Below are 13,935 nucleotides of genomic sequence, written 5' to 3'. Positions count from 1 at the left end.
CTCTATCTCCCTCATTTAGTCTAGGTTTAAGTAAAGAGTAGACTCTGGTTCATGCAATCTCAACAGGGAGGTCAGGAAGGCAACAGTCATGCATCAGAGAAGAAAACAGCTATGTTATGAGTCAGTTTCCAAGAGTTAACTTCTCCCCTTGGTATAATAAATTTAGGAGAAGCTTAAATTTTATTTTTACATACCTGATACAGTACCTACACATCACTTCATTCTCAAGGATTCAACATAGTAAATTCAAGTTTTGCTTTTTTATAATTTTATGCAATTTTTTTCTGAGTATTTTCCATCTACAGTTGCTTGAATCCACAGATGCAGGAACCATGGACACAGTGGGCAAACTGTATATATCACATAATATCACAAGTGCCTTACCTGAAAATCTTGAAATGTTTTTAAGTAGGGTAGAAATACGTGACATCATAAATTTTTGGTTTTAGGGAGAACATAGGTATGTTTTAATCCATCCTTGACATTTTTTGCAGTCTTTACCTACCAGGCAGACTCATCTAATTTCATAACTTCATTTTGATTTTAATGAATCCCCAAACTATACACCATTTTCCTGTTGTCATCTGAGATTTAACATGTTTATAAGTGAAGATTTGTCCTTTCCTCTTCATGTGGTCCCTTTTTCAGTTAACATTATAATATGCAAAATCACTCCAGTTAGAAATCTCAAGCATTTTTTATTCAAAGCATGTTACATTGGCCAATTCCCTACATTTATATAGTACACTGGACTTAAGTTTATATACCAGGGATGATTTTTTTATTAGTTTTAACTGGGAGAAAAGTTTACTTTTATTTAATTTTACCTATATACAAAAATCAAGGTAAAGCTGGTAAGAAGTATTACTAAGAATAAATGTGTTTAGCAGTTTATTCAGTTGTGAGGATATTATGAGGTTAGATTATTTGAATTCCAGGTTATTTTAACACATTCAGCAAACATTTGCATTCCTAGCACATTGATCATTCGGTATTTAAATCTTACAGGGGTTTTTTTTGCCTTATTAATAATTTACAGATATTTCCTAGGGCGGGGGAAACATGGTTAGCCAGAGCTTTAGTGGTTTTTTGTTTGTTTTTACTTTACCTATGGTGCTGGCAGTAAAGCTTTAGATTTTTTTCTAATTTTGAACGACTTAAAAATTTGCAAAAGCACGTGCAGATTGCACCATTGTATTTTCCTTAAAGCACCATGGTGACTGCATCTGTGCAAAAACAAACCAAAACAAAATTTATTTGCTGACTTTGTTTATTAAAGTGGATAAATATTGATATATTTTATCCTGAAGTGTATACTGACATTTAGAAAAAAATTAGCTACACTACAGTTTGTTATGTGCACAAAGTTATGTTAATGAGGTAATAGACGTGATTTGTAAACAAAATTGTTCCTGTTTAATTTTCTGTTGCAGTAAGCTCTGTCTCCTAAATTTAATCTTTAAGATCTGTCTTCGTTTCCTACCCTCACCACCACTCCCTGCCACCAACAAATACATTAGAATTCTTGTCTGATTTTTGTCTCTCCAGGATCTCTTCCACATTCCTCCTTCTTATAAGAGCACAGTAACACTATCCTGGAAACCTGTACAAAAGGTTGAGATTGGGTAAGAAATATATTTAAAAGAGATTTGAGTATTACCAAAACTTAATTCAGTAGTTACATTTACTGTTCAAAAGGGTACAGTGTTAAATGATTCATATAAAAATCTGATTTCAGTATTTGTAAAATAAACTGGTGGGAGGCAACCCTGGAACTTTCGGCCTTACTTGTATTCCTGTAACAAAACGATTTTTTTCTGACACGTTTTATAAAGTGAGTCACTTGCATGTAAGTCTATGAAGCTACATATTTCAGATTATTTTAAAGCCTTGTAAATGCCTTCTGACATTGTCTGCATAACCAAACTATGGTTAATTTGATGACATCAAATGTTAATTCCTTTTTTCTGATGAGATTATCCTCTTTAGGATGTCTTTCATAAGTGATATGCTAAATTATAAATGTATTGATAGATTTTGGCATAATACAATGTTTTTTAATTGCTGTTCTTCCTATTGTTACAGGCAAAAGAGAGCCAGTGAAGATACGACTTCAGGTTCACCACCCAAGAAATCTTCAGCAGGACCAAAAAGAGATGCCAGGCAGATTTATAACCCTCCCAGTGGGAAATATAGCAGTAATTTGGGCAACTTTAATTATGGTGAGCGTTTCCGTTTGGGTACAAGCAATATGGGAGATTAGGCAGAAATTGTGTTGTACTTTATTTTAATTAGTAATTATATACAGTGTCATGGTTCTATCCAATGACTTTTCTGAATTAGCTTGGAGAACTAGGGCTGTTGAGGAAACGATTTATCCCATTCCTCTCTCATTCACCCTTGTGGGCTCACTGTATTGAGCATGCAACATTAAACAGTAAGCACTTAAAGAAAAATATGCCTCTTGTATTCAGAGGAACCAACAGAAACAAAAGAAGTTGACCGAACCATTCTTTCCATGCTTTCCCAGTTCAGCTTCAAGGCAAGGCATTCTGTGCATTCTCCCTCAGGGATGGGTATAGCTTCTGAGAGAGATTAGTATGAATGCTCTTTCTTGGACGTTGTCAGCTTGCTGCCTATACTCCCATCTTCTGTAGCTAGTTGAAAAGAAGTCACAGAAGTGGAGTCATGTTCAGGCATCATCTAGCAAGGAAGATGTGTTCTATTGCAGTCTCTTCCTCTACCCAGAATGCAATCCTCCTATCAGTGCTTCCTAAAACCCTTTAGTCATTAGAGCCAGGAGAGCCTCATACCAGTCCATCCTCTCCTACGGCTATTGAATCAAAAGTAAAGTTTATCTCTCATTAGCTTATTTCCTCATGGATCTTTTTTTTAAAAGAATGGAGAGAAATATCAGGTCAGTTCCTTACCTTGCTTAAGAAGACAAAGTTTAGGCAGGCGTGGTAGCTCACACCTGTAAACTCAACACTTTGGGGAGGCCGAGGTGGGTGGATCACTTGAGCCCAAGAGTTTGAGGCCAGTCTGGGGAAACAAAGCAAGACCCCATTTCTACAAAAAAATTTAAAAATTAGCTGGGTATGGTGGCACGCACTTGTAGTCCCAGCTACTTAGGAGGCAAGAGGCAGGAGGATCGCTGAAGCCCAGGAGGCCAAAGCTGCTGTAAGCTATGATGGTGCCACTGCACTCCAGCCTGCAGGACCAAGCAAGACCCTGTCTCTTAAAATAAAAAAAAAAAAAAAAGTAGATTCTGAACCATACCTGTAATTTTGTTTCCAAGGTGAGATAATTTTAATAGTAAATTACTTCTGTAACAGTTGAATTCTTCTAATGTTTGAGCAAACATTATAGAAAGCCAATTTTAGACTGAAACATGAACCCTTCCCCTCCAGACTCTGAGACATCTTTAAGGATGATCACTGAACTGTTTTACTTACATAACAGTATGTAAATGTGCATCTCCTTGCCTCTTATCTGAAAATGAAGTAACATCTCTTACAGCCTTCTAATAACAATATTTGTGAAAGTATTTTGTAAGGGGAAAGGATTCTCTGTTACTTGGTTGAATCACGTTCTCTGTCACTTGTATGATTTAATGTGTCTAACAGTACCGTTCTTAAAATCAACAGTTATCTCACTTACTGGGAGAATGTGGCTTTAATGAAAGTAATCAAGAGCTGTGGCAATACAAGAATTGTACTTTTTATTGGGCAAGTCAATTTGATTTTACATGAGGATTCTATTGTGTGAAACTCATTGCCTGCTCAATAGTGAGAATCAGGTGATATAATGCTTGTGGAAAAAGAATGTGAAAAATCTGACACTTTAGATTGTATACAATGTTTTAAAAAGAAACAAAAAAAAACTGTCAATGTGAAAAACATAATCTAAGTTTTACTCAAGACAAAAATCCAGGAGTCACTACTTCAGTTATTCCCAGTCTTCAAAATAACAGAAGGGCAAAGCAAACATGCAAAAGCAAACTAAAATCTGACTCTTCTTATTGGAAAGAACAATGAATTTCTGCAATTATTTTACATTTGAGAATTTAATGTGATCAGGTCATAGGTATTCTCACAACAAAATCTGAAGCATTTGCTTGACTTTATTTCACCTATTGAAATGAAAGCAGTTCTCAGTATCCAAGTTTATTGCTTTACTAACCAGTATCTCTGTTTTTTGCTTTACAAACATGGTATTGGTTCTCACAAATTAGTTCAACTTCCCAGTGCATTCATAAACATACACCCACGTTTAGTTTTCCTTCCAGTGCACAAAGTTCCCCCAGTAACCTAAAAGTACTAAATGTTCTACATTTTGTGACTTGTGTTCTTTACTTTTTGGAATATAAAAATAATCCTTAAAGTTTAATTTAAACTGGGAGCAGTGAGTTAAAAAAAATGTAAGCTTGAAACCATTGAAAAAATCATGAAAATGCAGAAGTATTTTTAGGATGAAACTCTTCAAAAAGAAGAAAATTTGGTGAATCTCTGTACTATAGAAATGGCTGTATCAATTGGAGGTAAAAAAGCATTAGCCAATATACAAAAGATAATTACGTCAATCAAATAGTACCTTCATACAGTGTATTTAATTTCCTCATTAGGTACAGCTGAATAGAGGGTAATCCAAATTGATACTAAAATTGAAAGAGTGGACTGTAGTAGTCTTTTGGCTTAAAGCTAATAATGGTATCTATGACAGTAAGTGTGTTGGTGTGAATAATGAGTATGGTAGGGTGAAATGTGCAGGCATCTGCACATGTGGCTCTAAGTCTGAACAGTCATAAATGTAGAAATCATGGCCCACAAAAGGCTACTGCCCTACCTTAATGCCCCCGTAGTTACTGCATCTGTCTCTGGGAGCTTATTGGCCATTGGAGAAACCACCTCTGATTTTCTGAATGTGTTCACTAGGATAATAAATATAATGATTTCATTTTCAAATGGTTTGCATACTAATCAACTTGTAAAATTGTGTCACGGCATAAGAAGGTGACTTTGAATTAGACCCATTCTATTATACAGATAAATATTAGCCAAATCGGGGAAAGGTCCATTGAGTTTCCTGTCTTAGAACTGAATTACTTTTCTTTCTGCAGAAAGGGGGGTAAAAAAAGAAATCAAGACATCACCCTAATAAGACATAATGGCAAAATAATTTATTGCAATATTGACTGAAAAGGTATTTTTCAAGCCTCCAAGATTGTGGATCAAAAACAGCAAAACCAAGCTCTCTCTATTGCTGCTAACAAGATTGCTATAATGAGGAAGTTTAGAAGTTAATGAAGAGATTTGATCTCATTTACATATGATTAAAAGTCCAGCCTTGTTGATAACTTCAATCAGTTTTCTTCACGGGGACGACACCTTTGTGGCTATAAAAGTGACTGACTAATGGATCAGAGAGACTTGTTCTACTGTATAACACAAGTGACTTGATGTTTCAGCAAAAGATATGCTTAGTTTGTATCAGTAGCTGAAACACACTCAGACGCACATACACACATAGCACCTTTTTGGCAGTACTCTGAGAAGCTTATGTAGCTGGTAAAGCAGTGAAAAAAACTCCGCACTTAGATCTACATTTGTGAGAGTCCAGTTGCGTGAAATACTGTGATCAAAACAAAAATTGCATATTTATTGCATTCAGAGGGACATTTTTCAGTCTAACCTGATTTTCGAAATTGATAATTTATTTTTCATAGTTATATGAGTTACCTTTAGTAATGATAGACAATAAAATAAAGAACTAAGAAGTTGTTACTGAAGTCATAGCCAGAGCAAGTAGACAAGAGAAAGAAATAAAGGCCATCCAAACTGGAAAGAAGTCAAATTGTTTCTCTTTGCAGATGACATGATGTTATATATATATATATATATATATATATATATAAAAACTAAAGACTCTACCAAAAAACTCATACAACTGATAAATTTAGAAAAGTTAGAAGATACAAAATTAGTATACAAAAATCAGTAGCATTTCTATGCATGATCAGTGAACTAGCCGAAAAAGAAATCAAGGTAATCCCATTTATAATAGCTATGAAAAAAAATCTAGGAATAAATTAACCAAGAATGGAAAAGGTTTCTTTTTTTTTTTTTTGAGACAGAGTCTCACTCTGTTGCCCAGGCTGGAGTGCAGTGGCGCCATCTCGGCGCACTGCAAGCTCCGCCTCCCAGGTTCATACCATTCACCTGCTTCAGCCTCCTGAGTAGCTGGAACTAAAGGTGCCCGCCACCACGCCCGGCTAATTTTTTGTATTTTTAGTAGAGACAGGGTTTCACTGTGTTAGCCAGAATAGTCTCCTGATCTCATGATCCACCCGCCTTGGCCTCCCAAAGTGCTGGGATTACAGGTGTGAGCCACCACGCTCGGCCTGGAAAAGGTTTCTATACAAGGAAAACTACAAAACACTGAGGAAATAAATTGAAGGGGATACAAACAAATTGAAAGACACTCCACACTCATCGATTAGAGGAATTAATATATTTTAAATGACCATGCTACCCAAAGTGATCTCCAGATTCAATACAACTTCTATCAAAATAACAATGACATTATTCAGAGAAATTGCCACTAAAAAAAATTCTGAAAATTTATATGGACCCACAAGACCCCAAATAGCCAAAGCAATCCTGAGCAAAAAGAACAGAGCTGGATTTATCACACTACCAGATCTCAAAATATAAATCAAAGATGTAGTAACCAAAACGGCATGATACTAGATGGCATAAAAATAGATACAGACCAGTGGAACAGAACAGAGAACCAGAAATTAATCCACGTATCTACAGCCAACTGATTTTTTACAAAGGTAGCAAGAGCACTTATTGGAAGGACAAAAAAAAGGGATAGTCTCTTCAGTAAATCATGCTGAGAAAACTGGGTATCCATATATGCAGAAGAATGAAACTAGATCCCCACCTCCCACCCTGTACAAAAATCAACTCAAAATGGATCAAAGACCTAAATGTAATACCTAAAACAATAAAACTACCATAAGAGAAAACAGGAGAAGCACTTCAGGACATTGGTCTGGGAAAAGATTTTATGACTAAGACCTAAAACCACAGGCAACAAAAACATAAACCAGTGGGATCATATCAAATTAAAAAGCTTCTCTGCAGCAAAGGAAACCATCAGCAGTGAAAAGACAACTTACAGAATGGGAGAAAATATTTGTAACCTCCTCATCCAACAGAGGATTAATATTCAGAATATAGAAGATATTCAAACATCTTAATAGCAAAACAAATGTAGATTAAAAATGGGCAAAGGATCTGAACAGACATTTCTCAAAAGAAGACATACAAATGGCCAATGTATGAAAAAATTCTAAACACGACTAAGCATCAGGGTAACGCATATCAAAACCACAATGAGGAAGTTTGGAAGTTCAGTGAAGATATTTCTCATTTACATATTTACTCATATGTAAATGTGATTAAAAGTAAAAGTCAGACATTTGCGCCCCCATGTTTACTGTAGCACTATTCATTGGCCAAGACATGGAATCAACCCAGAATCAACAGGTGCATCAGCAGATGAATGGATAAACAAGATGTGGTATTATACACAATGGGATACTATTCAGCCATTAAAAAAAAAATGCCCTTTCATTTGCAGCAACAGGGAAGGAACTGGAGGACTTTATAGTAGGTGAAATAAGCCAGCAATGGAAAATTAATGCATGTTCTCCCTCGTGGAAGTGTTAAAAAGTTAATCCTATAGAAGTTAAAAAGTAGGACAGCACATACTATAGGCTGAGAAGATAGGGGGAAGGAAAGGATAGGGACAGATTTGAGGGAGAATGCAAAATAACATAGGAATAAGTCCTAGTGTTCTGTACCACTATAGCATGACTATAGTTAATATATACTTTCAAATAGGAGGATAGTGAATATTCCCAACACAAAGAAATTATAGGTGTTTGAGATGATAGATATGCTTGTTACCCTGAGCTGATAACTATACATTCTTTGTATCAAAATATGCTACCCCATGAATATGTAGAATTATTATTTGTGAATTTGAATAATTAAGTTTTTAAAAAAGTGTACAGGCAGGGCACAGTGGCTCACACCTGTAGTCCCAGCATTGAGGCAGGATGATCCCTTGAAGCCTGCAGTTTGAGATCCACCTGGCAACATAATGAGACCCCGTCGCTACAAAAAGAAAAAGAAAAAAAAAAAAAAAACGTGGTGTGCATCTGTAGACCTAGCTACTGGGGAGTCTGAGGCAGAAAGATCACTCTAGTCCAGTTCAGTGTTATGGTGAACTGAACTGTGAACGCACCACTGCACTCAAGCCTGAACAACACAGCAAGACCCTCCAAAAAAAAGTGTAGTTATTGTAACATCACCTTGAAACAACTTTGTTACTGGGATACATTTAATTAAGCAACTATCACAAATGTAGTTGGTACCTTGCCTTATGTACTTCAGTATATATGTTGCTCTTGTTTTATGTACAGGCTAAATTTGTAGATGGAATAGCAGAATATTAGTTCTGTTCTTATAGGGCCTACTGCTGTATTCAGAGTTACGAGCTACATTTCTTCTGTGTTTGCTGTACCATGAAATCCTAAACAAGACCTAAACTCTTGTTCGCTTTTTCGTAGAGCAGAGAGGAGCCTTCAGGGGAAGTAGAGGTGGCCGAGGTTGGGGCACACGAGGAAATCGTAGTCGGGGAAGACTCTACTGAGTAAGACATCAGCATTCTTCAGCATTGTCATGAGCTTAATATACTTAAATTCTACTACTCATTGGATTGCCGGGGATATCCCTTTAAACAGACTGCTGCCTTCAGCTAAAAACTTAATGTTCTTTATACCTTTGTATGTATGATCTACTTTTGTAACAGACCATGGTTGTGTCCAAGGTAAAACCACAGTGATATTTTTGGATGCTTTGTCTGCAATCTTGACTTGTTTTTGCAGTATCATTATTCAGACTTCAACTTGTGAATCTTTTACTTTTAAACATCTTGATAATTTGTTGTTGAGAGCTGTTCATTCTAAAATGTAATGAAATTCAGTCTAGTTCTGCTGATAAAGATCATCAGTTTTGAAAGGTCACTGATTTTCCTCTTCCCTCTTAGTTTTTTGCCCAATATATGGAGAAGAGTAATGGTCAATCTTAACATTTTGTTTTAATTGTTTAATAAAGCTGCTGGGCAGTGGTGCAGCATTCCTACCTAATGTCATAAAAGCAAAATACTTACATAGCTTTCTTAAAATATAGGAATGACATTACATTTTTAGGAGAAAGTAAGTTGCTTTGCACTGCTTACTTAATTCTTTTCCATATATTGTGATACAAACTTTTGAATATGGAATCTTACTATTTGAATAGAAATGTGTATGTATAATATACATACATACATAAGCCTATGTGTGTGTGTGTGTGTATATATATATATGCATGCTGTGAAACTTGACTACACAACATAAATCACTTTTTAAATTCCAGGAACGGGTAGTCTGACACGGTGATTATCCTTTTGAGGCTGAATCCGTTAACTTGTTATTTAGGTTTTTACTCTCACTAGCAAGGGATTCTAAGTCAGTTGCACTTACATGATTATTGTTATTTAAAACTAAAAATAAAGACTGCATTTTCAAAGATAAATTGGAGTTGCTATTGGTGAAATACAACCAAAATATTGAATTTGATGTACATACAGGTTTCTACAGGAAGAGATAGTATAATTTAGAATTTGGAGATTTAATAACCAGGGCTACCCAGAAAAAGTGACTTGATAACATGGTACCAATAAGTAAGGGATGCTCTCTCGGTTTGCTTTTGCCACTTTCAAGATTTTAACTTCTCAGGTTATTAATCAAAATTATTGTATAAGTTAGCCAATAGAATTTTTAGGTTAAAACAACAGATGGGGGGTTTGTGGAGTGTTTAATGTCATGGGCATTTTTAGTAGCATAGACCCTTTATTCTGCATTTGAATGTTTTGTATATTTTTGTTTCACAGTTAATCTTCCCTCCCCAAGTTTGCTATTCAAAACAACTGCCTGAATGACATTTCTAGTAGTCTGATGTATTTTTTTGAGGAATAGTTTGTGATTCCAATGCAGGTGTCTTCATTACCATTACCTCTACACTGCAGAGGAGGCAAAACTCCTTTATTAGAATTACTGCACATGTGTATGGGGAAAATAGTTTTGAAAGACTAGAATGATACAAGTGAGCAAAAGTTGGTCAGCTTGGCTATGGAGTGGTGGCAATAATCTCTAAACATTCCTAAAGACCATGAGCTGAACCTAAACTCCCTTGGAATCTGAACAAAGGAATATAAAATTGCCATTTGAAAACGACCAGCTAGTCTGGACCTCAGAGATACATCAGCCAGTGGCCCAAAGCCATTTCAAGTACAGAAATTGTATTGAGACTACAACTAAATAAATTTGAACAGTAAGTATAATTTTACCACTTTTCCTCTTTATAAGCATATTTGTAAACTCAAAACTGCACAGAAGTGACTTTACTTTCTCAAGTCTGATACTGAGTTGACTGTTCACTTATCCCTCACCCTTCCCCTTCCCTTTCCTAAGGCAATAGTGCACAACTTAGGTTATTTTTGCTTCCGAATTTGAATGAAAAAATGCCATGGATTTTTTTTTCTTTTGCAAGACACCTGTTTATCACCTTGTTTAAATGTAAATGTCCCCTTATGCTTTTGAAATAAATTTCCTTTTGTAATTTTGTTTTGTGTCTTGATGTGTTATAATTATGGTAACTTCAGATTCTTGGATATTCATTAACATTGATTGATTGCTTCTACTGTGCCAATAGGCTGAAAATATAAAGACGGACAAGAACTGCTCTCTACCTTCAAGGAGTTCAGTCTTTTTTTTTTTTTTTGAGACAGAGCCTTGCTTTGTCGCCCAGGCTGGAGTGCAGTGGCATGATCTTGGCTCACTGCAAGCTCCACCTCCCGGGTTCGCACCATTCTCCTGCCTCAGCCTCCCAAGTAGCTGGGACTACAGGTGCCCACCACCACGCCTGGCTAATTTTTTGTATTTTTAGTAGAGACGGGATTTCACTGTGTTAGCCAGGATGGTCTTGATCTCCTGACCACATGATCCGCCCGCCTCGGCCTCCCAAAGTGCTGGGATTATAGGCGTGAGCCACCATGCTCGGCCCATAAGGAGTTCAGTCTTGATATAATTTGGTAAATTATCTTTAATTTTGATCCTCAAAGTTCTGATTTGAATTTATTTTTAGGAGCTAATATAATCTTCTGGAAAAAAAGGATTTGTGTGTGTGTTTTTTTTTTAACCAAAGCAAAACATCAGATAATTGCCAAATCATCATTAAATAAATCATTTCTATCTTCAGATAATGTGCAAAGCAAGTTGGAACTTAGTAATTTAACTGCCAGGCTTGATGAAAGTATTCCTGAAGTAGCAACAAGGATGGTTGTGAGTGTTTGAAAGTTGGATTTTAAGTAGATCAGGATAAGGTGATCACATCCAGGCTTACAGCTTTTTTTTTTTTTTTGAGATGGAGTTTTGCTCTTGTCGCCCAGGCTGGAGTGCAGTGGCGTGATCTCAGCTCACAGCAACCACCGCCTCATAGGTTCAAGTGATTCTCCTGCCTCAGCCTCCCAAGTAGCTGGGATTATAGGTGTCCGCCACCAAGCCCAGCTAGTTTTTTGTATTTTTAGTAGAGATGGGGTTTCACCGTGTTGGCGAGGCTGGTCTCGAACTCCTGACATCAGGTGATCCACCAGCCTCGGCCTCCCAAAGTGCTGGGATTACTTCCAGGCCTATAGCTAAGGAATGCCAAATTTGTATCCCCATTATTTCTTGCCTGGAGTTTCATAATAACCTCCTAATTGATCTCCCTGCTGTTACACTTAACTCTCTACAATCTGCTCGAAACACAGCAGCAAAGAGACATCTAATTTTCTGCCAGACATTGTTCACTGGCTCCCCATTTCAAAATAATAATCAAAAACATTACCATGGCTTTTAATTCTGACCTCAGCTGCTATTCTTCCCCTTGTTCACTCTGCCGCAGCCAGTTAGCTTCATGCAGGCCAAAGACATCCTCCTGCCTTACAGCCCTTGCATTAGCTAGCTGTCCCCTGTAGTCACTGTTCCTTATATCCACACATCTAACTCCTTTTTCACATCCTTGAAGCTAACCTTAATCCTATCTGTCCCCTACTGCTAGAATATAATGTGGCTAAAATGCAACAAAAGTAAAGATTTTTGCATGTAGTTGATTCATAATCCCAAACATCCAGAACAGTGTTTTGTACATAGTAAGCTTTCAACTCATAGTAAGTTGAAGGCACTGTTTCAAGCCTAGAGGATATAGTAGTGAACAAAACAGGCAAACTCACGGAGTTTACATACTCTTATGCAGATCCTGACAAACTTAAGCCTGTACCAGAGTAGTAAGTGCTATAAGGATACTGAAGCATTCTATTGTGCTTCAGCTAGTATAGAAAGAATGGTCAGAAAAAAGCCTCTGAGTGATTGATTTGAGCTGAGACCTGGGTAATGATACCAAGCCAGCCTCATGAAGACCTCAAGGAAAAGCATTTGAGATCAAGGCAACAAAATCTGCAGGACACTTTGGCTTTTAAGAATGTACCAAGCTGTGCTAGAGAATGGGCTATCTCCAAGTTCTAAGATTCCTAACTTTGACCTCAGAAGTCCTAAATTCATCCACTACTACAATAGTGAACTGCTTTCAGTAACTGACAGTTAACACCATGCTCCTTCTAACATTAGGGCATTTTTCCTCTGGAAAATCATGGTTCCTTGATTCTGCCCATTTATCTGGCTGATTCAGGTCTGAAAAAATTTGACACTCCTTGGGATGCCTTTCCTCTCAAGGTGGTTACAGGACCACCTATGTGCTTCCTCAGTAGGTGGGTAAAAGACAGCAGGAGAGAGATCATTGTAATCAGTGTGATGGAAACTAAAGCTTAAACTAATATAAAATCTAACGTATCAATAAAAACCTAACATGACTATCTTGCTATCCTCAGAGCAGCCCTAGTGTCACTGTGAGTTTGAATCCTTGGTCTCATCCATGGTAGCCCTCATACTTCAGATTCCCTGATCTATTTGACAAATGATTTCTAAATGAAATTACTATATTAGTTATCCTCTACCTCCCTTTAAAAAATCCTCTTCATTCCATCCTGGCTAACATGGTGAAACCCCGTCTCTACTAAAAAATACAAAAAACTAGCCGGGCGACATGGCGGGCGCCTGTAGTCCCAGCTGCTTGGGAGGCTGAGGCAGGAGAATGGCGTAAACCCAGGAGGCGGAGCTTGCAGTGAGCTGAGACCCGGCCACTGCACTCCAGCCTGGGCGGCAGAGCGAGACTCCGTCTCAAAAAAAAAAAAAAAAAAAAAAAAAAAATCCTCTTCACTCACTGTGCATATTGATGTTGAGGAGTTACACACGTAAAGCCCTTCTTGCTATAACCAGGCTCCTTTCCAACCTGTTCCCCCCGACCCTGCTTCCCATCAATTCAAAATTGCTCTTAAAGACTTAATTATATGTAATAGGATGCCAGTAATTCCATTCCTACTCAAACATGCTGCTTCTCCTATCAAGATGAGTCTGTTTCCATCCACACTTGAATTTGGGCTAAGCTTGTTACTTTCCTTAATGAGGAGAATGCATAAGTGATGTTTTGCCACACTTCTAGGGCCTTGACCCTCTGACAGCCTGGCAGCTTCCTTTTATTCTTTCAGCACCCTGAGCCACCCTGTAAGAAGCCTGTGTAACTACCTTGTCTGAGAGAGGCCCAGCTACCCCCAGTCATTTCAATCACTCCAACTAAAGCACCAGACGTGTTGGAACCAGTTTGGAACATTTCAGCCTCAGCTGAGCTCCTAGTTGAATGCAGCCTTAAGAGTGACCCCAGC

At 37.3% G+C, this 13,935-nt stretch overlaps 1 protein-coding gene across 2 annotated transcripts in view; it reads left to right on the top strand.

Moving 5' to 3' along the window:
• Positions 1 to 10,743, top strand: part of API5 (apoptosis inhibitor 5) — a 31,992-nt gene extending 21,249 nt beyond the window's left edge. Inside the window, exons 12-14 of one of the 2 annotated variants that reach the window (XM_033205336.1) lie at positions 1,549 to 1,625; positions 2,086 to 2,222; positions 8,650 to 10,743. In XM_033205336.1, coding sequence (XP_033061227.1) covers positions 1,549 to 1,625; positions 2,086 to 2,222; positions 8,650 to 8,672 — 237 coding nt within the window. In that variant the 3' untranslated portion in view covers positions 8,673 to 10,743. Of the gene's footprint in view, positions 1 to 1,548; positions 1,626 to 2,085; positions 2,223 to 8,644 lie in introns of both variants that reach the window. The other variant, XM_033205335.1, reaches the window with a different exon arrangement.
• Positions 10,744 to 13,935: the final 3,192 nt, after the last annotated feature.

This window comes from Trachypithecus francoisi, unplaced genomic scaffold (assembly GCF_009764315.1).
Source record: "Trachypithecus francoisi isolate TF-2019V2 unplaced genomic scaffold, Tfra_2.0 Lachesis_group8, whole genome shotgun sequence".
Taxonomy (NCBI): domain Eukaryota; kingdom Metazoa; phylum Chordata; class Mammalia; order Primates; family Cercopithecidae; genus Trachypithecus; species Trachypithecus francoisi.
This window is presented reverse-complemented; position numbering and strand designations above follow the sequence as displayed.